Consider the following 27,224-nt stretch of genomic DNA (forward strand, 5'->3'; position numbering starts at 1 on the left):
TCCCGCCGCCGCTCCCGCTCCCGGGCGGTCCGGCCTGACCCCCTCTGCCGCCCCCCCAGGTGGCCCTGGGAGACTTCCGGCACTCCCGGCAGGAGATCGAGGCGCTGGCCATCGTCAAGATGAAGGAGCTGTGCCGCATGTACACCAAGAAGGACCCGGCCGAGGCCGACAGCTGGAGGGCCGTGGCCCAGGACGTCTGCCACACGGTGGGCATCGGGGACGAGAGGAGCCCCCCCCCGGAGGAGGGAGGAGGAGGGGGGGCCGGAGGAGGAGAGGGAGGAGGAGGAGGAGCAGGAGGAGGAGGAGGAGGAGGGAGGAGGAGGAGGAGCAGGAGGAGGAGCAGGAGGAGGAGGAGGAGCAGGAGGAGGAGCAGGAGGAGGAGGAGGAGCAGGAGGAGGAGGAGGAGGAGGAGCTGCGAATGACGGAAAAGTCTACGACCTGAAGGCTCACATCGACAAGCTGACCGACATCCTGGAGGTGAGTGTGGGGGGGTTGAGACCCCGCCCCTCTTAGTCCTGTCGGCCCCCCCCCGACGCTGTGTTATTCCTGCTGGGGGGTTGCCCCCCCCCCGACCCTGTGCCCCCCCCGACCCTGTGCCATTCCTGCTGGGGGGTTGCCCCCCCCCCGACCCTGTGCCCCCCCCGACCCTGTGCCCCCCCCGACCCTGTGCCCCCCTGACCCTGTGCCCCCCGACCCTGTGCCCCCCCGACCCTGTGCCCCCCCGACCCTGTGCCCCCCCTGACCCTGTGCCGCCCCCCTGACCCTGTGCCCCCCCCGACCCTGTGCCCCCCCGACCCTGTGCCCCCCCGACCCTGTGCCCCCCCTGACCCTGTGCCCCCCCGACCCTGTGCCCCCCCGACCCTGTGCCCCCCCTGACCCTGTGCCCCCCCAGGAGGTGAAGCTTCAGAACAACATGAAGGACGAGGAGATCCGGGCTCTAAGGGACCGAATGGTGAAGATGGAGAGCATCATTCCTCTGCAGGTACCTGCCGTCCTCTGGCTCCGCCCACTCCGCGGTGGGCCCCCCATCCGGCTCCGCCCACTCCGCGGTGGGCCCCCCATCCGGCTCCGCCCACTCCGCGGCGGGCCGGCCTCTGACTCCGCCCTCCCCCCAGGACGAGGACGCCGACGCAGACGGCGGGGAGTCCCCGCCCGGCGAAGCGGACGGCCCCGCCCCCGACCGGCCCGAGGGGCGTGTCCGGCGCCTGATGGAGGAGGACCCGGCCTTCAGGAGAGGGCGCCTCCGCTGGCTGAAGCAGGAACAGCAGCGCATCCTCAACCTGCAGCAGCAGAGCCTGGGCAGGAAGCAGAGGACGCAGGGACAAGGTACACACTGCACTGCACACTGCACACTGCACTGCACACTGCACTGCACACTGCACTACACACTGCACTACACACTGCACTGCACACTGCACCACACTACACACTGCACTACACACTGCACTGCACACTGCACCACACTACACACTGCACTGCACACTGCACTGCACCACACTACACACTGCACTGCACACTGCACCACACTACACACTACACTACATACTGCACTGCACACTGCACTACACACTGCACTACACACTGCACCACACTACACACTGCACTGCACACTGCACTGCACACTGCACCACACTACACACTACACTACATACTGCACTACACACTGCACTACACACTGCACTGCACACTGCACCACACTACACACTACACTACATACTGCACTACATACTGCACTACACACTGCACTACACACTGCACTACATACTGCACTGCACACTGCACTACACACTGCACTACACACTGCACCACACTACACACTACACACTGCACTACACACTGCACTGCACACTGCACTACACACTACAATGCACACTGCACACTACACTACACACTGCACTACACACTGCACCACACTACAATGCACACTGCACACTACACTACACACTGCACCACACTACACACTGCACTACACACTGCACCACACTACAATGCACACTGCACACTACACTACACACTGCACTACACACTGCACTACACACTACAATGCACACTGCACACTACACTACACACTGCACTACATACTGCACTACACACTGCACTACACACTACAATGCACACTGCACTACACACTACACACTACACTACACACTGCACTACACACTACACTACACACTACAATGCACACTGCACTACACACTACACACTACACTACACACTGCACTACACACTACACTACACACTACAATGCACACTGCACTACACACTACACACTACACACTGCACTACACACTACACTACACGCTACACTACACGCTGCACTACACACTACACAACACACTACACTACACACTACAATGCACACTGCACTACACACTACACACTGCACTACACACTGCACTACACACTACACTACACACTACAATGCACACTGCACTACACACTACACACTGCACTACACACCACACTACACACTGCACTACACACTACACTACACACTACAATGCACACTGCACTACACACTACACACTACACACTGCACTACACACTACACTACACGCTACACTACACGCTGCACTACACACTACACACTGCACTACACACTACACTACACACTACAATGCACACTGCACTACACACTACACACTGCACTACACACTGCACTACACACTACACTACACACTACAATGCACACTGCACTACACACTACACACTACACACTGCACTACACACTGCACTACACACTACACTACACACTACAATGCACACTGCACTACACACTGCACTACACACTGCACTACACACTGCACTACACACTGCACTACACACTGCACTACACACTACACTACACGCTACACTACACGCTACACTACACACTGCACTACACACTGCACTACACACTACACTACACGCTACACTACACGCTACACTACACACTGCACTACACACTGCACTACACACTACACTACACGCTACACTACACGCTACACTACACACTGCACTACACACTGCACTACACACTACACTACACACTACACGCTACACTACACACTGCACTACACACTGCACTACACACTACACTACATACTGCACTACACACTACACTACACACTACACTACACACTACACTACACGCTACACTACACACTGCACTACACACTACACTACACGCTACACTACACGCTACACTACACACTGCACTACACACTACACTACACGCTACACTACACACTGCACTACACACTACACTACACGCTACACTACACGCTACACTACACACTGCACTACACACTGCACTACACACTACACTACACACTGCACTACACACTACACTACACGCTACACTACACACTGCACTACACACTACACTACACGCTACACTACACGCTACACTACACACTGCACTACACACTGCACTACACACTACACTACACACTACACTACACACTACACTACACACTACACTACACTACACGCTACACTACACACTACACTACACGCTACACTACACACTGCACTACACGATCCTCAACCTGCAGCAGCAGAGCCTGATCAGAAAGCAGAGGACCGGCCAGGGTACTACACACTACACACTACACACACTACACACTACACCAGGGGTAGTGTGGTGTTGTGTATTGGGCCACATGTTGCCGCCAAACCATCCAATCTGGCTCGTGAAATGGTTTCCAACGCACACACCCCCTGGGTCCGGACACACACCCCCTGGGTCCGGACACACACCCCCTGGGTCCGGACACACACACACACACACACCCCCGGACACACAAACACACCCCCCCCCCCAGACACACAAACACACACACCCCCCGGACACACAAACACCCCCCTAACACACACACCCCCCGGGTCCGGACACACACCCCCCCCGATCGGACACAAACGGACACAAGACGGCCCTCACGCAAATCCCCGCCCGCTCTCCCGGTCCAGGAACCGAGGCACACACACACACACACACACACACACACAGGTCCATGGACACACTGCCCTCCAGTGGTGACCCCCCCTCCTCCCCTCCCCCTGCAGGTGTGACTCCGCCCGCCTTGCCGCTCCACCTGCCGGGGACCGGACGCTTCATCCCTCCCCAGGAGTGCAAGCTGAAGTTCCCCTTCAAGAGCAACCCGGCCCACCGGTTGTCATGGGGACCGGCCAGCGCGGCCCTGCAGGCGCTGGGTCTGGGGGGGGGAGGGGGGGAGGGGGCGGAGCCGGGGGGGGAGGGTGGAGCGGGTGGAGCGGCCTCTCCCTCACCTCCGTCTGTCCCTCTGGGACAGGCTCCACCCGCTCTCCTGCCCCTTCCTTTTCAAGCTCCGCCCCCTCGGATGCGGACCCCGAGCCCTCACCGTCCCTGGCAGCAGCGTAACCACGGCAACCAGGGCGGCTTCGGCCAGCAGCGCCGCCACCGCCGGAACTCCCTGGACGGCTCCGTCCACGGCAACGGGAACTATGACAACGGCGGCGGCGGTCACCAAGGACGACCGCGGCAGAGGAGGGGGCCGTCGCCCGGCCCCGGGGGCGAGAGAGGGGGGAGGGGCGGGGGCGGGGGAGGGGGCGGGGCAGGGGGGTGGGACTTCCAGTGCAATCAGCGTCAGCAGTATCAGTTCCATCCCCATCCCTACTACAACCCCTACAATGCACCATTCCAGCCCGGACCTCACAACAGCTACCACAGCCTGCCGCGCCCCGGGGGGCCGCCGCCCCCCCCCGACCTGCTCCTGGGGGCGGGGCCTTCGCCGGCGCCAGGCGGGTGGGGCTTCATGACCCCGCCCAGAATGAGGCGGCAGTTCAGTGCGCCAGATCTTAAGAGCAAGGACACGCCCACCTGAGCCCCGGGGGCGGTCCCACGCTGTAGTGTGTGTGTGTGTGTGTGTGTGTGTGTGTGTGTGTGTGTGTGCCTGGTTTTCCCATGTTGCTGACCTGCTTGTTGTTGCTCTGCTAGTTACTTTACTGAAACCAGTCGACCCTCAGCCCAGATCCTGGAGTCAACCCAGCAACCTCCGTCAGCTGCTGCAGCCAGGGACAGAGGTCAGCCAGGGACAGAGGTCAGCCAGGGGTGGAGGTCAGCCAGGGGTGGAGGTCAGGCAGGGACAGAGGTCAGCCAGGGGTGGAGGTCAGCCAGGGGTGGAGGTCAGCCAGAGGTGGAGGTCAGCCAGGGGTGGAGGTCAGCCAGGGGTGGAGGTCAGCCAGGGGTGGAGGTCAGCCAAGGGTGGAGGTCAGGCAGGGACGGAGGTCAGCTGTAGGTGGAGGTCAGCCAGGGGTGGAGGTCAGCCAGGGACAGAGGTCAGCCAGAGGTGGAGGTCAGCCAGAGGTGGAGGTCAGCCAGGGACGGAGGTCAGCCAGGGACGGAGGTCAGCCAGAGGTGGAGGTCAGCCAGGGACAGAGGTCAGCCAGAGGTGGAGGTCAGCCAGGGACAGAGGTCAGCCAGAGGTGGAGGTCAGCCAGGGACAGAGGTCAGCCAGAGGTGGAGGTCAGCCAGAGGTGGAGGTCAGCCAGAGGTGGAGGTCAGCCAGGGACAGAGGTCAGCCAGAGGTGGAGGTCAGCCAGGGACAGAGGTCAGCCAGAGGTGGAGGTCAGCCAGGGACAGAGGTCAGCCAGAGGTGGAGGTCAGCCAGGGACAGAGGTCAGCCAGAGGTGGAGGTCAGCCAGAGGTGGAGGTCAGCCAGGGACAGAGGTCAGCCAGAGGTGGAGGTCAGCCAGAGGTGGAGGTCAGCCAGAGGTGGAGGTCAGCCAGGGACAGAGGTCAGCCAGAGGTGGAGGTCAGCCAGGGACAGAGGTCAGCCAGAGGTGGAGGTCAGCCAGGGACAGAGGTCAGCCAGAGGTGGAGGTCAGCCAGGGACAGAGGTCAGCCAGAGGTGGAGGTCAGCCAGAGGTGGAGGTCAGCCAGGGACAGAGGTCAGCCAGAGGTGGAGGTCAGCCAGAGGTGGAGGTCAGCCAGAGGTGGAGGTCAGCCAGGGACAGAGGTCAGCCAGAGGTGGAGGTCAGCCAGGGACAGAGGTCAGCCAGAGGTGGAGGTCAGCCAGAGGTGGAGGTCAGCCAGGGACAGAGGTCAGCCAGAGGTGGAGGTCAGCCATGTCCTCCTCCACCTGCACCGCAGCATCTCCTGTGGATGTCGGCTGCTGGAGGGTGGAGGTTCTAGTAAACAGGAAACCTGCTGGTTGCTGGTTGAACTCCAGCTGACTGGTTGCTGGTTGAACTCCAGCTGACTGGTTGCTGGTTGAACTCCAGCTGACTGGTTGCTGGTTGAACTGGTTGCTGGTTCAACTCCAGCTGATGTTCTTGAGAGCTGAATGCTGCTGCTACAAACCAAAGAGCCGACTCAGTGGCGCCTCCTGCTGTTGGGAGTGTTTGTATATTTGCGGTTTTACTCAGTAGCAGTTCATTAGTCAGTTCGTTAGTCAGTTAGTCAGTCAGTTAGTTAGTTAGTCAGTTAGTTAGTTAGTTAGTTGGTTAGTTAGTGGTGATGAGCAGGTGGAGGAAGGTGAACCAAAAGGAGGCGTGGCTGGTGTGCAGATGGAGGCTGAAACGTTGTATTTTAAATGTGTGAGGTTGAAGTCCTGCTGCGAGGCTGTGATGTCACTTCCTGTCCCCGCGCTGCCTTCAGGACACTGCAGAAGGCTGGGACAAGTGGCTTCCTGCTTGATGTTGCTCATAGTGTTGGTGTCCCCGGCAGCCGCAGAGTCCCTGCTCTTCCTCTGCTCCTGATGCATTCTGGGAAAAGTGAGCGTCATCGCCATTGAACAGTGAAGACAGGAACAGATGGAGACTCTGGTCCCGTGTTTCACCTTTCATCCTTTTCAGAACTTTATGAGCAATGCATTGTGGGAGGTGTTTTTAGTGCTTTGTGTTTATTCCACTTTGAAGAAATCTGACATGTTAAGAGCAGAGCTCCGGGACGTGATTGGCCCGCGGCCTGACGCGGCTGAACGCACCAATCACAGAACAGTCTCGGGGCTCCGGGACGTGATTGGCCCGCGGCCTGACGCGGCCGAACGGACCAATCACGTTGCTGCTGCTGACTCCGGCCTGATTCAAGCTGCTCCTGCTTCATGTTTGGTTTCCAGCTTCTTTCTTTGTTTTCTATTTTCATATGGGGACTGTTGTAACCAGGCCACATGTCTGTTTGATCACCGTGACGATTCAGGTTTGAAGTTCAGAACCACAACAGTCGGCCGGTTGCCCGGCAACACTGTAGTTGTTGACATAAACAATCTCAGGCTGTAACTTCAAACCCTGTTGCCAATAAAAGCTGAAATCTGAAGAGACCCTGAGTCTTTCATCTGAACTCCTCCCTCCTCCTCCCCCCTCTCTCTCTTGTCCCCTCCTCCCTCTCTTGTCCCCCCCCCCCCCCCACCCCCGTCCTCTGGACAGGAGGACCAGCTCTGTCCTGGCTGTCCTCTGGACTCTGTGGAGGACGGGGGTGAGAGGAGGAAGTTGGCCCAGCTCACATCCATGGTGGACAACAGGTCTAAGACAGCGCACTGGACAGTAGAGGAGACACCCCACTGTGGACAACGACGCTGGACATTCTGATGTCCTGCAGTCGTCTCACTCTCTCACCCCGTTAGAACTCAATGGAACTTCCCAACACTCAGTCTGCTGAACTGAAAACATATGTGCATATTTGTATTTATATTATAGTTTCTGTTGTATTTAAATATTTATGGAGTACATACAGTTAGATCTTTCTTTTCATAGTTTTCTATTTTCGTCTTTACTACGACGTGCACGCTTGTTCTTTATTTGCGCCCCCTGTGTCTGAGCCTCTTGCTCCACTGTCAGATGAGTCAAGTCTGTTCCGTGTTACCCCCCCCCCCCCCCCCCCTTCTTTCTTGGAGACCGCTGAATGAATGAACGATAGAAAACTAAAAAGGTAAAACGAGTGCAAATGTTTATTTGCCATTGGAAATCTCATATCATGTAATCATAGGTGCTAAATGTTATTTTAAACCGGAGGTTCGTTTGGACCTAAAACTCAAACGCGACCATCCTAAAATTGTCCATTCCGGGGTTCCATACACGAGTCCCGCACATGCGCAGTGGCGGATCATTGGGGCAGACGCGTGAGCAGGCAGGTAGACAGACTGAAACACCAACGAAATCCGCTCAGTTCGCAGTTAAAGTCAAAGGAATACGCTTTTAAAAGAGCCAAAGAACCCCGAGGATAAAGCAGCGAAGAGCTTCAGCTGGCCACACATGGAACAGCAGCTGCGGTAAGAGCTAGCTGCTAGCTGCTAGCTGCTAGCTGCTAGCGGCGGTGTTTCGGAATAAGTGGTTTCCCTGTTTACTGGTGACTGCCTCGTTCACGCTTCCGTCGTCGCCGCTGGTAACAACAAGCGTTGAAAACTCTACAGAGAGCCGTGGCAGTCCTGGAAAACGGCGTTTAACCGCAGTCACAGTCAGAGTTAGACTGTTGTGAGTCTTATTTTGGCATCAGCTGCGACTGTCAGCTAAAAATCGCCGACGGGAAGTCGTTCACCAGGTACCAGGTGGACGACTTAATCCGAAACACCGGCTGATCTGGACCATTACAAATATTTTTATTTGAATCTTCCTTGACCCACAAGAAATTCCAAACTACTTGAAGTGTGTCGCTGTAGTCCAGTGTTCTCTGAGTGAATGGGTCAGCGTTTGTCGACTCGGTGGAATGTGAATTCAGATCCATCCTGTTTTAGATGACCTCTGGTCTGGTGTGGTGGACCTTGGTGAGAGTCCCTGGAACTGCCTGTCCTCTCGACACCTCTGCTCCTCTTTCAGGACCAGAGATGAGGAACACCAGGAGGAGTCTGACTGTCACCATGACAACAGTGATGGGAACAACAACAACAACAACAGACGAAAGGTCACACCCCCTACTGACCCTACCACCTTTGGCCTTTATACTCCTGTCATCGTGTGAACATGATAGTGTGTGTGTGTGTTTGTGTGTGTGTGTGTGTCTGTGCAGACAGTGTGTCCCGGTGTTGGTGAACACCCTCTGCAGTACAACTACACCTTCTGGTACAGCCGACGAACTCCAAGTCGACCTGCCAGTTCACTGAGCTACGAACAAAACATCAGGCAGATTGGAACGGTCGCCTCGGTAACACGCTGGAACACACACACACACACACACACACACACACTAAGGGTGTGGATATTAATCGATGCACGTGCATCGGCTCGTCCTCTGGGTATCGATATTGATGCGTTGGAGGGTAGGGCTGAAACGATTCATCGAATAAATCGTGTAATTCGATTATAAAAAAGCTTCGAATTAAATTCTGTTGCTTCGAGGATTCATTTATTAATTGTGTGCAGTGAAAGTACCGTGAACCCGCCAGCGTGTAGCGCCGACATCCCAAAGTGGCTTGTGGCCGGCCACTAGGCGGCAACGCCTTATGGCCGTTCTGTCGTGCCACAAGCCATTCAGGAGTGGCTATTGGCACGACCACTAGAGGGAGCAGTGTGTAAACACCGGTCGTCTTGACAACCACAAATTCACTTTACGGTACAGGGTATTTGCGACGTGTTTTTTTTTTTTTTTTCTTTATTATCAGAAGGACTGGAACATTGTAAACATGAGGAAATGTCATCAGGCAATGTGCTTTAAACTAGGTGGACGTGCCATTCAGGTTTCTTATATTTTTTTTAGGGGTGGGACTCGATTAAAAAAATTAATCTAATTAATTAGGGCCTTTGTAATTAATTAATGTCAATTAATGGCATATTGATATTTGACCCGAGATCAGTGAGAAGCTTTCTTTTTCTAATGGGTTTTGGTACAGTGAATCAATATAGTCATACATGAGCTTAAGCAACAAAAAAAAAAAAAAAGGTCATAAAGTCATTATTTTACTTTTGAAAGCTTCCAGCATATATGGGTGGCGGTGGCATAAGGCAGCGGTCCGGGCGGGGGGGCGGGGGGCAGTTGGGCAGCGGCTGTGTAGGGCAGTGCACCGGGGACCGGGGGGGTCGGGGGGCAAACATGACACGCCATGTGGCAAACCTGTAACGCCATATGCACCAGCCTGGTTGGACCAGTGCCGCTGCTGCCACCCCCCCCCCCCCCCCCCCCCCCCCCGACCCCCCCGGTCCCCGGTGCACTGCCCTACACAGCCGCTGCCCAACTGCCCCCCGCCCCCCCGCCCGGACCGCTGCCTTATGCCACCGCCACCCATAAATGCTGGAAGCTTTCAAAAGTAAAATAATGACTTTATGACCTTTTTTTTTTTTTTTTAAAGGTAATCAACTATAATAGTTACAATATGACACTATAAATAATGCACAGTCCATCATAAAAACATATGTAGGCTACATAAGTGTAAGTCTTGTGACACACACACACACACACACACACACACACACACACACTATACTTCAGCGGCAACGGTTAGCCCAACCACCGTAGCCTCTGTAACACAGACGGTCGCTTGACTTTCATCGTTAATCATGGGCGACCATACGTCTACAGATGTCGGTGTGAGATATAAAAAATGTAAGAAACCTTAATGGCACGTCCACTTCGTTTAAAGCACATTGCCTGATGACATTTCCTCATGTTTACAATGTTCCAGTCCTTCTGATAATAAAGGAAAAAAAACACGTGGTTGTCAAGACGACCGGTGTTTGCACACTACTCCCTCTAGTGGTCGTGCCATAAGCCAGTACTGGGTCGGCCGCAGGCGCGTGCCGTGAGCTCCAGGGTTCGGTAGGCAGACAGGCGCAGATTGCGACGGACACACCAGTGACAATTTCCACGTGTAGGCAGGTCAGTGCCAGCTTAACAAACTCAAGATTGTATAACACCACTAAAAAAGCTTAAATAATGACTTAACAGCAGTCCCAAGACTCTCCCAATTAACTTTATCTCTCATGGCCACACAGCGCATTCCTGGTTTGAGATCGAGACGCAAAATGAGTGAGAAAATGACAAATCGGACGCGGAGCTGCCTGCGGTGCTGAAACGTCTCTCTCTGCAGGGCCCACACCCCAACACACGTTTAATGACAGAACACCTGAAAGCAACAACCAGAAACAACTAATAGGTTTCTGCTCAGAGCTCGACTGCACACATGTGGCGCTCCTCTTGGCCCTAATTCATGCCATTCACACAGTCATCACAGTGAACAGACTCAGCATGAAGTGATTCTCCACTGCCCTCCTCCGCTGACTGGATTCCACAAGTGAAGTTGGTTCGCAGCTGGTGAAGCCAGTTCGCAGGCGCGCTAACCGTTAGCGGCTAACGTGACTTCATTCAGGGAGAAACACCATTTTCAGCAACACTGCTTAAAAACAAATAAACTCGCTGACTTGCCTTTATGAAAATGTTGAGAGCGAACAGCCCTGCTGGCAGATCCGGAGTGGAGAGCGATGCTCCTTCATGTCACGCTGCGACCCCGCCGTCTGACGCCTCTTCCTCATTTCCTCAGTCTGCTCCCCGTCGTTTCTTCTCCAGGTGGGAAACTGGAAAAAACGGAGCCTGCCTTCTGTCCTGCTCCCGTTCCGTCGATGCGACTTATTATGGCAGCCTATCACGCAACACGATCGTCCCATTTCTGAGAAATAATGCCGCACTAAAGACGTGAATCACAGAGTGAGACCGTGGCCTGGGAAATGGCGATTCAATCCCACAATGCAACAGAGTGACGTCACCTGGAAAGGACCGATTCACTAATTCTCCGTGAACGTACGTAGAGCATTGGCACAGCAGAGTAACGTAAAAAAGGCAGCGTAGCGATCTGCCTTTTTACGTACAAGAGTTTTAGAAGGAGAAGCCGACTGCGCCTGCGCGAACCCACATCACTGCCACGACACCACAGATCAAGGCAGAGCAGTGCTGTGTTCAGGAGAGGGCGTGGCCTTCAGGAGAGGGCGTGGCCTTCAGGAGAGGGCGTGGCCTCACTGTAACAGCGCGAGGGGAAGTTACTGGTGCAGCGTCTCTGCTTGGCCAGGAGGAGTGTGTGTTGAGTCATTATACTGGGCTGTGAAAAGCACTGAATGACGATCTACATATAAACCCAAAGGTACTATATATAGTACTATATCGGAAATTAAAATCTGAAACATTATATATAAAATAATAATAATAAAGCAATTGAAAAAGATTAGAAAAAGTAATTATTAAAATGGAATGATTTCATTTTTTTTCCTATCAGCCCAGGGTAGGCAGGGTAGGCAGGGTAGGCTGAGCCCACCCTGCCTACCCTGCCCACCCTGCCCACCCTGCCTGCCCTGCCTGCCCTGGCTGCCCTGGCTGCCCTGCCCACCCTGCCCGCCCTGCCCACCCTGCCTGCCCCGGCTGCACGTCACTGGTCAGCCGTAAGCCAGTCCTGAATGGCTTGTGGCACAGCAGAACGGCCATAAGGCCTCGCCGCCCAGTGGCCGGCCGCAAGCCACTTTGGGATGTCGCCGTCTCTCCGCTAGCGTGTAGTAGGGCTGGGCCATGTGGACCAAAATTCATATCCCCATATATTTAGGCTGAATATCGATATACGATATTTATCCCGATATTTTTTTCCGCAAAGTGAGAGCAAAATGTTGAGTCAAAGTCAAATATAACAAGTCACAAGTGGTTTTATTGAAACCGGCTGTTTCAGTGAACAGCGGCAAAATCAAATGAGGAGTAATCAACAGGTTTCTTCACCTGCTTCATGAAAAATGCTCAGTTGTACAAATAATGAAAAGTACACATAAATACCATATAACACCAGGAATACCTTTCTGTCAGGTACATATTTAAATGAAAACATATCGTATATAGAAATAGCTTACAAAATAAAATAGGCCAATCTTTTTCTGAAATAAGTCTATTCATGAAAATACAATAAGCATTTTTGTTTTTTTAATTCTACAACTAAAAATAGCTTATTGAAATCAAATGACTGATCTTCTCCTTTCTAACAAATCTACAGATGCAAATAATAAAAAATGGTATCACATAATATGACAACCCTTTGTAAGAGCAGCATTTATATATAAAGAACAAAATAAAGTGCTCAGTTTAGGAAACAAATGTAAACATCAGCTTTAGATGACCTTTTCCTCTTCTTCCTGTAACATTTTCTTTTCTGAACAGTCTCAATCAGTTGCACAAGAAACAGAATATCAAGTCAATATCATTTTTCTCACTCCTTCTCTACTTTGACAGACAGTAATGCGCACAGCTTTACACACTCCGTACTGCAGTTTGCGCCGCTGTTTAAGGTGGTGAAAAAGATTTGCCGTGCTTCCACCCTTGGCTGTGACTTGTTCATATCGCTCCCGACAAAAATCGTGACTTTGTTGCTAGTCTGATACTTTAAAAGTGAACCATCTCCAAATGACTGAGCCACTGCTTTTTCTTTTGCTGACCAGTTCCTCCTTCGCTCTGCAGCCGCTGCTGCTTCCTCCTGCTGGTTGAAGAGTCCCGGAGTGTCGCTCTCTGCCCCCCCCCCTCTGAGCAGGACAGAGGGGGGGGGGGGCAGAGCAGAGAGCTCCTCCGGGTCAGCAGCGCAGCAGAGCGAGGATCACAGCGCACACTTGAACTATATCGATATAAACGATATAGTCTAAATCCATATCACATTAAAAAATATATCGATATAATTTTAATATGGATATATCGCCCAGCCCTGGTGTGTAGCGCCCGGAACTAAAGCGCAGCATGTTTCACAGGAGAGTGTGAGATGGAGCACAGCGGTGAAACGACGCCAGAAATGGAGCTGCGTTCACACCGCCAAACGCTTTCCGCGATTTTCCGTCAAAATACAGTTGAAAACAAATGAGAGCGCGCGTTCCACCAGCGACGAGACGCGTCGGCGCGGCGCGTTGTCGCGGTGCGTTGTCGCGGTGCGTTGGGGCGTTGAAGAGCAGAATGAAGAAAATGCTGGTGAAAAGGAGGAAGCGCAACAAAGAAAACGCCAGAAAATGTCCAAAGTTTGGGACAACTTTAAACGAAAAAAGGGAAGAGCTCGGTGCAGAGTCTGCAGTGCCGAGCGGAGCTGGCGGGTTATCACAGCACCACGTCGGGGGAAAAATGACTGCATTCTGAAATTGTTGTTTTGCCCTCCTTTGAGTGCACTTTAAAATTTTAGGGCAGCTGTCAGTTTATAAAGGTGAAGGTGCTGTTTTGGACTCAGCCCGAGTTTTATTATTTTTGTTTTTTGCACAAGACAGTTGGAAAATTAATATCAATAGGAATTGTTTGATAATACTGAGTATTGCCTGCCGTACTGGAAATTTTCTTTAATAATCAGCTTTCATGTGCATTTTTTTTTATAATGAAGCTAAGGCCTTAGCCCTCTCTCAGGTATTTTATTTTTTTTTTCAAATAATTCGTGAATTTAAAGTGCAATGTTCATCCTAGCAATGAGTGTTCCTCTGCAGTTTAATAAATGTTACTCCAAGCATTAATAGTAGTTCATTTTTTTGTCCGTGGTGAGTTTTATGCTTGCCAAAATAAAATAGAAAGTGTAAAAAAAAACTATCCGATTAATCGACCAAATGAATTGATAGATTAATTGATTACTAAAATAATCGATAGCTGCAGCCCTATTGGAGGGTTTCGGTAAAGTTCGATGCCAGCGCCGTTTTATTGGTTGAAAACTTCCCCTCATCTGCGGTTTCCCAGGCGCAGTGAATGCACCATCATTATTTGGCGTTTTGTATTGAATACGGCCGGAAGCCGTGCGGCTCATAGGCTGCACTGCCAGTAACACACCAGGACGCCGGCGCGAGCAGCCCCGAGGAAGATCCCATCTTTAATGCACCTGCAATGTTTAAGCCATGTGTTTGGAAACACTACGGATTCACAAAGAAAGACGGAAAGTTTGACAAAACGTCCGTCATCTGCAAAGAACGCTGCGTTAAGACGCTGTAAAACAGCAGCACGACAAACACTCAGACCAGTTATAAAGAGTACACCCATCACCAGCAAGTCCCGCCGCCTCGCCGTCTACTTCCTCATCCGGACACCGGAGAGCTCAAACCAATCACCTGCTGATCTTCCTCAAACCAACCTGAGATGGCGCCGGATGAAATGAAAGTGAGGTGTTGACAGCGAGAGGCGTATTTGCAGAAAGATCTGTTTTAATTCTTATGGTCATTTCCTATGAGACACTCGGTGAGAGTCGACTGTTCACACTTCAGCTCACACAGCTTTGAGCTGTAGCTGGACTGTTGTTTAGATTGTATTTTACTTTCTGTGTTGTGGAGATGGACATTTCGTATGAGACACTCGGTGAGAGTCGCAGCAGCCATGAGTCTCAGATGCTAAACTGTTTCCATGTTCTTTGCACAGAAGCGCGGAGTGGAAGGGAAGAAGCTGCTTCAGGCGTCCTGCTCCCTCCACAGTTCTTATCAGCAGGACGCTCTGCAGACAGGCGAACCAGCAACCTGACTGACTGCTGGAGGCGTCCCTTTAAGTTCCTCACTGAGAGTTTTTAAGACGGCAAAAACTGCTCTTCAGTTGAATTTACGGCTGTCTGTGAGGAATGAAGCCTTTTAGAGTACCGTACTGAATTCCATCTTATTTTTAATTTGTTTTTTTTTCTTTGCTTATTTGCGTCATGTTGAATCGCATCATACCGCAACACATGGCATCATATCGTATCAGATCGCATTGATAGAACTGAAAGATTCTGGCATCGCATCGCATCATATCATAGCGCATCATATCGTATCGCATAATATCGTATAGCATCGCATCATATTGCATCGCATCATATCGCATCATATCGTATCGCATAATATCATATAGCATCACATCGCATCATATTGCATCGCATCATATCGCATCATATCGTATCGCATAATATCATATAGCATCACATCGCATCATATTGCATCGCATCATATAGCATCACATCGCATCACATCGTATCGCATCGCAGCATATCGTACCGCTGCGCATCATATCGTATCGCATCGCATCATATCGTATCGCATCGCATCATATCGTATCGCATCATATCGTATCGCATCACATCGTATCGCATCGCAGCATATCGCATCATATCGTATCGCATAATATCATGTAGCATCACATCGCATCACATCGTATCGCATCGCAGCATATCGTACCGCTGCGCATCATATCGTATCGCATCGCATAATATCGTATAGCATCGCATCATATCGTATCGCAATGCGTAATACCGTATAGCATCGCATCATATCGCATTGCATCGTAGCATATCGTATATCATCGCATGATATCGTATCGCATCATATCGCATCACATCATATCATATCGCATCATATCGTATCGTATCGCATCACATCGCATAATATCGTATAGCATCGTATCGCATCGCATCGTATCGCATTGCATCGCAGCATATCGTACCGCTGCGCATCATATCGTATCGCATCGCATAATATCGTATAGCATCGCATCATATCGCATCATACCATATCGCATTGCATAATATTGTATAGCATCGCATATCGTATCGCAATGCATAATATCGTATAGCATCGCATCATATCGCATCATATTGCATCGCATAATATCCTATAGCATCGTATTGCATCATATTGTATCACATCACATCGTATAATGTCGTATAGCATCACATCACAGGTACACCCTGAGACACAACTGGAAAGCACTGTCGGTCAACACACAACAAGTTTCACCATAAATACAAGCAGCGGAGAACAAGTGACAACTCGAGAGGAAATGTGGTCTTCATGCTCAGTTGTCTGCCTGTTGGTGTCAGGCTGTAGTCCTGTGTTTCACCTATAGGTCAGTGTCAGGCTGTAGTCCTGTGTTTCACCTGTAGGTCAGTGTCAGGCTGTAGTCCTGTGTTTCACCTGTACGTCATCGTCAAGCTGTAGTCCTGTGTTTCACCTGTAGGTCAGTGTCAGGCTGTAGTCCTGTGTTTCACCTGTAGGTCAGTGTCAGGCTGTAGTCCTGTGTTTCACCTGCACGTCAGTGTCAGGCTGTAGTCCTGTTTTTCACCTGTAGGCCAGTGTCAGGCTGTAGTTCTGTTTCATCTGTACGTCAGTGTCAGGCTGTAGTCCTGTGTTTCACCTGTACGTCATCGTCAAGCTGTAGTCCTGTTTCATCTGTAGGTCAGTGTCAGGCTGTGTCAGAGGACTTCAGGCTCCGCATTAGATCAGGTTGTACTTTATTACCTTAGGGTGTACTTTATTACCTCATGGAGTACTTCATTACCTCAGGGTGTGCTTAATTACCTCAGGGTGTATTTTATCACCTCAGGCTGTACTTTACTCCCTCAGGGTACAGGTGATGCTGTCATGGTGTACTTGGTCCTCTCATGCTGTGTTTTAATTCCTTGTGGATCCTCTCAGCTGTGATGAGCTCTGCTCTTCAGCTCAGCACTCACCAGCACCGTGTGTGTGTGTGTGTGTGTGTGTGTGTGTGTGTGTGTGTGTTTAGGTGGAGCAGTTCTGGAGGTTCTACAGCCACCTGGTCAGGCCTGGAGATCTGAGTGGACACAGTGACTTCCACCTCTTCAAGGAGGGAATCAAACCCATGTGGGAGGTACTCTGCTCCTCCACCTGTCTGCTCCTCCTCCCTTATCTCTGCTCCTCCTCCCTTATCTCTGCCCCTCCTCAACCTGTCTGCTCCTCCTCCACCTGTCTGCTCCTCCTCCCTTATCTCTGCCCCTCCTCCACCCTCCCCTGCAGGACGAGTGTAACCGCGGCGGGGGGAAGTGGATCATCCGGCTGCGTAAAGGCCTGGCCAGCCGGTTCTGGGAGAACATCGTGCTGGCCATGCTGGGGGAGCAGTTCATGGTGGGGGAGGAGATCTGTGGAGCCGTGGTGTCCATCCGCTTCCAGGTACTGCTGCTGCAGCGCCGCCTGTAGCTACAGCCTGACTTACAGCTACAGCCTGACTTACAGCTACAGCCCCACTGCAGCTGAAGCTACAGCCACGCTACCCCTACATCTACAGTCACACTACCACTACAGCTACAGCCACGCTACCACTCCAGCTACAGCCACGCTACCACTACAGCTACAGTGACACTACCACTACAGCTACAGTCACACTACCACGACATCTACAGTCACACTACCACGACATCTACAGTCACACTACCACTACATCTACAGCCACACTACCACTACAGCTACAGCCACACTACCCCTACAGCTACAGCCACGCTACCCCTACATCTACAGTCACACAACCACTACAGCTACAGTCACACAACCACTACAGCTACAGTCACACTACCCCTACATCTACAGTCACACAACCACTACAGCTACAGTCACACTACCCCTACATCTACAGTCACACTACCACTACAGCTACAGTCACACTACCCCTACAGCTACAGTCACACTACCACTACAGCTACAGCCACGCTACCCCTACATCTACAGTCACACTACCACTACAGCTACAGCCACGCTACCACTCCAGCTACAGCCACGCTACCACTACAGCTACAGTCACACTACCACTACAGCTACAGTCACACTACCACGACATCTACAGTCACACTACCACTACATCTACAGCCACACTACCACTACAGCTACAGCCACACTACCCCTACAGCTACAGCCACGCTACCCCTACATCTACAGTCACACAACCACTACAGCTACAGTCACACTACCCCTACATCTACAGTCACACTACCACTACAGCTACAGTCACACTACCCCTACAGCTACAGTCACACTACCACTACAGCTACAGCCACGCTACCCCTACATCTACAGTCACACTACCCCTACATCTACAGTCACACTACCACTACAGCTACAGTCACACTACCCCTACAGCTACAGTCACGCTACCACTACAGCTAGTCACACTACCACTACAGCTACAGTCACACTACCACGACATCTACAGTCACACTACCACGACATCTACAGCCACACTACCACTACAGCTACAGCCACACTACCCCTACAGCTACAGCCACGCTACCCCTACATCTACAGTCACACAACCACTACAGCTACAGTCACACTACCCCTACATCTACAGTCACACTACCACTACAGCTACAGTCACACTACCCCTACAGCTACAGTCACACTACCCCTACATCTACAGTCACACTACCACTACAGCTACAGCCACACTACCCCTACAGCTACAGCCACACTACCCCTACATCTACAGTCACACTACCCCGACATCTACAGTCACACTACCACTACAGCTACAGTCACACTACCCCTACAGCTACAGTCAAACTACCCCTACATCTACAGTCACACTACCACTACAGCTACAGTCACACTACCACTACAGCTACAGTCACACTACCCCTACATCTACAGTCACACTACCACTACATCTACAGTCACACTACCCCTACATCTACAGTCACACTACCCCTACAGCTACAGTCACACTACCCCTACAGCTACAGTCACACTACCACTACAGCTACAGTCACACTACCCCTACAGCTACAGTCACACTACAGCTACAGTCACACTACCACTACATCTACAGTCACACTACCACTACATCTACAGTCACACTACCCCCACATCTACAGTCACACTACCACTACATCTACAGTCACACTACCCCTACAGCTACAGTCAAACTATCCCTACATCTACAGTCACACTACCACTACAGCTACAGTCACACTACCACTACAGCTACAGTCACACTGCCCCTACACCTACAGTCACACTACCCCTACAGCTACAGTCACACTACCCCCACATCTACAGTCACACTACCACTACATCTACAGTCACACTACCCCTACAGCTACAGTCAAACTACCCCTACATCTACAGTCACACTACCACTACAGCTACAGTCACACTACCCCTACAGCTACAGTCACACTACCCCTACAGCTACAGTCACACTACCCCTACAGCTACAGTCACACTACCACTACAGCTACAGTCACACTACCCCTACATCTACAGTCACACTACCACTACAGCTACAGTCACACTACCCCTACAGCTACAGTCACACTACCACTACAGCTACAGCCACGCTACCCCTACATCTACAGTCACACTACCCCTACATCTACAGTCACACTACCACTACAGCTACAGTCACACTACCCCTACAGCTACAGTCACGCTACCACTACAGCTAGTCACACTACCACTACAGCTACAGTCACACTACCACGACATCTACAGTCACACTACCACTACATCTACAGCCACACTACCCCTACAGCTACAGCCACACTACCCCTACAGCTACAGCCACGCTACCCCTACATCTACAGTCACACAACCACTACAGCTACAGTCACACTACCCCTACATCTACAGTCACACTACCACTACAGCTACAGTCACACTACCCCTACAGCTACAGTCACACTACCACTACAGCTACAGCCACGCTACCCCTACATCTACAGTCACACTACCCCTACATCTACAGTCACACTACCACTACAGCTACAGCCACACTACCCCTACAGCTACAGCCACACTACCCCTACATCTACAGTCACACTACCCCTACATCTACAGTCACACTACCACTACAGCTACAGTCACACTACAGCTACAGTCACACTACCACTACATCTACAGTCACACTACCACTACATCTACAGTCACACTACCCCCACATCTACAGTCACACTACCACTACATCTACAGTCACACTACCCCTACAGCTACAGTCAAACTATCCCTACATCTACAGTCACACTACCACTACAGCTACAGTCACACTACCACTACAGCTACAGTCACACTGCCCCTACAGCTACAGTCACACTACCCCTACAGCTACAGTCACACTACCCCCACATCTACAGTCACACTACCACTACATCTACAGTCACACTACCCCTACAGCTACAGTCAAACTACCCCTACATCTACAGTCACACTACCACTACAGCTACAGTCACACTACCCCTACAGCTACAGTCACACTACCCCTACAGCTACAGTCACACTACCCCTACAGCTACAGTCACACTACCACTACAGCTACAGTCACACTACCCCTACATCTACAGTCACACTACCACTACAGCTACAGTCACACTACCCCTACAGCTACAGTCACACTACCACTACAGCTACAGCCACGCTACCCCTACATCTACAGTCACACTACCCCTACATCTACAGTCACACTACCACTACAGCTACAGTCACACTACCCCTACAGCTACAGTCACGCTACCACTACAGCTAGTCACACTACCACTACAGCTACAGTCACACTACCACGACATCTACAGTCACACTACCACTACATCTACAGCCACACTACCACTACAGCTACAGCCACACTACCCCTACAGCTACAGCCACGCTACCCCTACATCTACAGTCACACAACCACTACAGCTACAGTCACACTACCCCTACATCTACAGTCACACTACCACTACAGCTACAGTCACACTACCCCTACAGCTACAGTCACACTACCACTACAGCTACAGCCACGCTACCCCTACATCTACAGTCACACTACCCCTACATCTACAGTCACACTACCACTACAGCTACAGCCACACTACCCCTACAGCTACAGCCACACTACCCCTACATCTACAGTCACACTACCCCTACATCTACAGTCACACTACCACTACAGCTACAGTCACACTACCCCTACAGCTACAGTCAAACTACCCCTACATCTACAGTCACACTACCACTACAGCTACAGTCACACTACCACTACAGCTACAGTCACACTACCCCTACATCTACAGTCACACTACCACTACATCTACAGTCACACTACCCCTACATCTACAGTCACACTACCCCTACAGCTACAGTCACACTACCCCTACAGCTACAGTCACACTACCCCTACAGCTACAGTCACACTACAGCTACAGTCACACTACCACTACATCTACAGTCACACTACCACTACATCTACAGTCACACTACCCCCACATCTACAGTCACACTACCACTACATCTACAGTCACACTACCCCTACAGCTACAGTCAAACTATCCCTACATCTACAGTCACACTACCACTACAGCTACAGTCACACTACCACTACAGCTACAGTCACACTGCCCCTACAGCTACAGTCACACTACCCCTACAGCTACAGTCACACTACCCCCACATCTACAGTCACACTACCACTACATCTACAGTCACACTACCCCTACAGCTACAGTCAAACTACCCCTACATCTACAGTCACACTACCACTACAGCTACAGTCACACTACCCCTACAGCTACAGTCACACTACCCCTACAGCTACAGTCACACTACCCCTACAGCTACAGTCACACTACCACTACAGCTACAGTCACACTACCACTACAGCTACAGTCAAACTACCCCTACATCTACAGTCAAACTACCCCTACATCTACAGTCACACTACCCCTACAGCTACAGTCACACTACCCCTACAGCTACAGTCACACTACCCCTACAGCTACAGTCACACTACCCCTACAGCTACAGTCAAACTACCCCTACATCTACAGTCACACTACCACTACAGCTACAGTCACACTACCACTACAGCTACAGTCACACTGCCCTTAAAGGAATACTCTGAAGATTTTGGACCCACGCCCTATCCCTGTCATTGACAAAGTGAGATAAGCTCATAAATACCTTTTTGTGTCCGTTGGTCCAGTGCCTGGCTAACAGCTGTTAGCATCGTAGTTAGCTTAGCTCAACTACAGCAGGTGAAGAGGAGCCAGAGCCAGACTGAGAAAGTGGACAAAATCCTCCTTCCAGTGGTCCAGGGGACGGCGTGTTAGCACGCAAAGTAAATCCGAATGGTTATAAAGCATTTTAAAATATGTTTTTTTTTTCTCAATCCGTTAAAATGATGTTTTGCTCCACACAGACCTGCGCGTGTGCAGTGCTCTGCGGAAGGATATACCGGAGCACAGCAGTAGAAGCATAGACTCAGCCGCTGTGCGCCTGGTATATCCTTCCGCAGCGCACTATGCTTGTGCAGATCTATGTGTATCAAAATGCTATTTTAAGGGATTGAAAAGAAAACACGTCTTTTAAAAAGTTTTATAACCATTCGGATTTACTTCGCCATCCCCTGGACCATTGGAAGGAGGATTTTGTCCACTTTCTCAGTCTGGCTCTGTCTCCTCTTCACCTGCTGTAGTTGAGCTAAGCTAACTACGATGCTAACAGCTGTTAGCCAGGCACTTGACCAACGGACACAAAAAGGTATTTATGAGCTTATCTACTTTGTAAATGACAGGGATAGGGCGTGGGTTCAAAGTCTTTGGGGTATTCTTTTAAGCTGCATTACCACTATCCCTACAACTACAGCCACACTACCCCTACAACTACAGCCACACTACCCCTACAACAATAGCCACAGTACCCCTGCAGCCCCACTACACCTACAGCTATAGCCCCACTACACCTACAGCTATAGCCCCACTACACCTACAGCTACAGCCCCACTACACCTATAGCTACAGCCCCACTACACCTACAGCTACAGCCCCACTACACCTACAGCTACAGCCCCACTACACCTACAGCTACAGCCCCACTACACCTACAGCTACAGCCCCACTACACCTACAGCTACAGCCCCACTACACCTACAGCTACAGCCCCACTACACCTACAGCTACAGCCCCACTCAGTGGCGGACCGTGCATTTCACACTAAGGCCTTCAGAACAGATCCGCCTGAACCAATCCACCTCTCAATTACTATTTTGTCTACAAAATAAAACTCTTATCATGCAGATATGCACATAAAGAGTTGTTGCACAGCAGATAGATACTTGTGCAGCCAGAATAAATCTGTGCACATACAATGAGCATCAACAACTTAACAAAACAGCAATATTATTTAGGAAAAGAGGAACATTTTACTCACCAAAATCCCGATTATTTGAAAACAAAATCCATCCTCCTTTCCTTCCTCAAAAAGAGTTCAACTGCTCTGTCATATAGATTATCCGTGAGTTTCAGTTCCATAAAGCCAGGGCTGAAAGTCCAGCTGCCCTGTGGGATTTCTGGAGTAAGTTTTATTTCTCTTCAGGTCTTCTTCTTCTTCTTCTTTGGAATAATTCAGGTAGGCGACCAACAACTTAGGTGCATAGCGCCCCCTACTGTATCTCTTGGTGAATGTAAATCAGAGGGCCTGGATCTGCTGTTGTTAGAAGCTAGAAGGCGCTGAGTCGCCAACTTGAAATCTGATTGGTTGAAGCAACTGTCTGATTGGTTGAAGCAACTGTCTGATTGGTTGAAGCAACTGTCTGATTGGTTGAAGCAACTGTCTGATTGGTTGAAGCAACTGTCTGATTGGTTGAAGCAGCTGTCTGTTAAACGCTTCACTTTACTTCACTGCGCCATCAGGAACGGACAGTGAAGGCCTCAGGCAGATTTCTTTGACCCTAGCAACAGATGATGCCTGAAATCTGATTGGTTAAATGATTTAATATGAAAAAAACTTGTCTGGAAGCAGCGCGACCACGGGAGAACTATGAAAGGAACTGGAACATACCGTTTGGAATCATTTAGTAAGTATTTATGGACAAAATATAATTTACATCAGTCTGTAATTCAGATACTTTTTAGGCCAGCAGAGAAGGCTTTGCAGGCCCACCACTGGCCCCACTACACCTACACCACCACTACAGCCACAGCAACACTACTTCTACAGCACTATTTTGCCAACAGCACCACCCACAGCTGCAGCCCCACTACAGCTACAACAGCAATTACAGCTACAACGCCACTTCAATTCAGCCCCAACTACAGTACCACTATAGCAACAGCCCCACGATGGCTCGAGCCCCACTACAGCATCACACCTACATTCACATCACCACTATAGCAACAGCACCACCTACAGCAAGAGAGCTACAGCTGCTACTACAACAACACAACACTATAGTACTACATGTAAAGGAATACATCTAGAGCGCTGCAGTTGTAAAGACAGCACTACACCTGCGAGACTACACCAGAAGCCTGTGTTGACAGCGCTACAACCACACCTATAGCACTATGGCCAACTCACTGTAACTACACCTGATGAACATTAACTGCAGGTCGACACTTTCTGGACAATTTCTACACCTAAAGGACTACACCTACAGCAGGACTACACCTACAGCAGGACTACACCTACAGCAGGACTACAACGACAGTATTACTACACCTACAGCAGTACTACACCTTCAGTAGTACTACATCTACATTAATACTACACCTACAGCAGGAGGTGTAGTACAGCTACAGTCCTAAAGCTCCATCATGATTGATGCTGACTGCTACAGTAATTTGATTGCGGTTGTCCTCAGTACTGCTTGTCCGACTGTCTTTCAGGAGGACATCTTGTCCATCTGGAACAGGACGTCCAACGATCACACCACCACGTCCAGAATCAGAGACACTTTGAGACGAGTCCTGAACCTCCCAGCCAACACCATCATGGAGTACAAGACCCACAATGACAGCCTCAGGTACTGCTACTGCTGGTACTGCTACTGGTACTGCTACTGCCACTGCTGATACTGCTACTGGTATTGCCACTGGTACTGCTACTGCTGGTACTGGTACTGGAACTGCTACTGGAACTGCTACTGCTGGTACTGCTACTGGTACTGCTACTGCTTACTCTGGTAGTGGTACTGCTACTGCTGGTACTGGTACTGGAACTGCTACTGCTGGTACTGCTACTGCTGGTACTGCTACTGGTACTGCTACTGGTACTGCTACTGCCACTACTGATACTGCTACTGGTGCTGCTACTGCTGGTACTGCTACTGGTGCTGCTGCTGCTTACTCTGGTAGTGGTACTGGTACTGTTGGTGCTGGTAGTGGTGCTGGTGCTGCTGCTACTGGTACTGGTACTGCTGGTACTGCTACTGGTGCTGCTACTGCTTACTCTGGTAGTGGTACTGGTACTGCTGGTGCTGGTAGTGGTACTGCTGGTAGTGGTACTGGTACTGCTGGTACTGGTGCTGCTGGTGCTGGTACTGGTACTGCTGGTGCTGGTAGTGGTGCTGGTGCTGCTGGTAGACCTGTTACATTGCTGCCAGCAGTGTGGATGCTCCCTCCAGAGCAGGACCCTACAGAGCCCCCCCCCCCCCCAGTCTCTGAAGGTCCAGATGGTTCCCCCCCAGACTCTGAAGGTCCAGTTGAGTCTTGAGCTCAGATCAGATCGTTGTAGTTCTGACTGATGTGGACACTGACAGCCTGAACACTGCTTGATACAGTCGGTTTTTCTCAGAAGGTGAATAAACCTACTCATCACTTTCATCTCACCCTCCACCTTGTTCTCACGACGGTATTGACATGGACCAATCACAGCCCTGTCCTGTCTGATCACTTCCTGTTATCATGTGAGCTTACATTAGCTGGTTTTAAAGGACCTGGGTAAAAACTGAAACTTAGAAGATGACTGTCAGAGGATGAGTGACCAGAGTCAAGGAAATGATCCATCAATATTAACCTCACTCCCTCTGTTGGCCCAGTGGACAGCAGCATTAGCATTAGCATTAGCATTAGCATTAGCAGCAGTGTCAGCCGCACTCCGGCTGATCTTCGCCTGGTTTCCACTGTGTGGTGTCGGTTCGGTTCGGTTCTGGTCAGTACAAAGCGTACCAGGCACAAATCAGTGTTGCGTTCCCATGCCGCGGGGTTCCTGTTGTAATGTAGGCGGGGTGATGAACGGCCACAGGAAGTGATGTCATTACGCACCCGCAAACGCGGCAGAATTAGCAAAGCAAGACATCAGAGGAGGAGTGGAGGAGCTCCTGTTTCACTGCTGAATAAAGCCATGTTTCAGTGAAGCGTGAGGCTTTCGGTCACGGAAATTCAGCAACAAATTATGAAGTCATGGAAAGTCAGAGGTGAGAAAGTGTCTGAACCGTGCTGACACTGTATAGATATCATATTATGGTCTGTTGAACCCCAAATCAGCCATGGACACTTTATTATCCACGCTTTACGTTGCTCTAAAACATACCTGAACATATTTCTATGTATTATAGCTCCAGTTTTATTTTAGTGGTAGTAGAAGTGTTATATTTTAGATCTGTTGTATATCCAGTTTATCTTTTCTTCTTTTAGATTTCTATTACTTATTCTTTATTTGCAAATGTCCTCATTTATTTGCAGCCGTTTGTTCTACGAGCCTCCAGAGCTGAATGCCTCCATGGTGAGATAAATAGTCTGTTCTGTTCCATATGAAGCTGATCTGCTCAGAACTGGACGTTCATAGATTCCTCTGACAGACACAACAGTTTGCTGTCAGAGGAGGTTCAGTTTCAAACCAGTCTGAGGAATTGTGCAGAGGCTGCA

At 50.8% G+C, this 27,224-nt stretch overlaps 2 protein-coding genes across 2 annotated transcripts in view; both read left to right on the top strand.

Annotated features, from left to right (window-relative positions):
- The window catches only part of kif1ca (kinesin family member 1C, a), a 35,913-nt gene extending 28,635 nt beyond the window's left edge, over positions 1-7,278 (top strand). The window contains exons 25-30 of the mRNA XM_030087427.1: positions 60-282; positions 419-477; positions 893-982; positions 1,116-1,326; positions 4,048-5,383; positions 6,064-7,278. Of these exons, the coding sequence (XP_029943287.1) occupies positions 60-282; positions 419-477; positions 893-982; positions 1,116-1,326; positions 4,048-4,844 (1,380 nt within the window). The 3' untranslated portion in view covers positions 4,845-5,383; positions 6,064-7,278. The remainder of the gene's footprint in view (positions 1-59; positions 283-418; positions 478-892; positions 983-1,115; positions 1,327-4,047; positions 5,384-6,063) is intronic.
- A 772-nt stretch (positions 7,279-8,050) lies between these two features.
- eif4e2rs1 (eukaryotic translation initiation factor 4E family member 2 related sequence 1) overlaps positions 8,051-27,224 on the top strand; it is a 38,547-nt gene continuing 19,373 nt past the window's right edge. Inside the window, exons 1-6 of the mRNA XM_030087426.1 lie at positions 8,051-8,228; positions 8,773-8,857; positions 8,963-9,097; positions 17,381-17,485; positions 17,632-17,784; positions 25,245-25,381. Of these exons, the coding sequence (XP_029943286.1) occupies positions 8,212-8,228; positions 8,773-8,857; positions 8,963-9,097; positions 17,381-17,485; positions 17,632-17,784; positions 25,245-25,381 (632 nt within the window). The 5' untranslated portion in view covers positions 8,051-8,211. The remainder of the gene's footprint in view (positions 8,229-8,772; positions 8,858-8,962; positions 9,098-17,380; positions 17,486-17,631; positions 17,785-25,244; positions 25,382-27,224) is intronic.

This window comes from Salarias fasciatus, unplaced genomic scaffold (assembly GCF_902148845.1).
Source record: "Salarias fasciatus unplaced genomic scaffold, fSalaFa1.1, whole genome shotgun sequence".
Classification (NCBI taxonomy): domain Eukaryota; kingdom Metazoa; phylum Chordata; class Actinopteri; order Blenniiformes; family Blenniidae; genus Salarias; species Salarias fasciatus.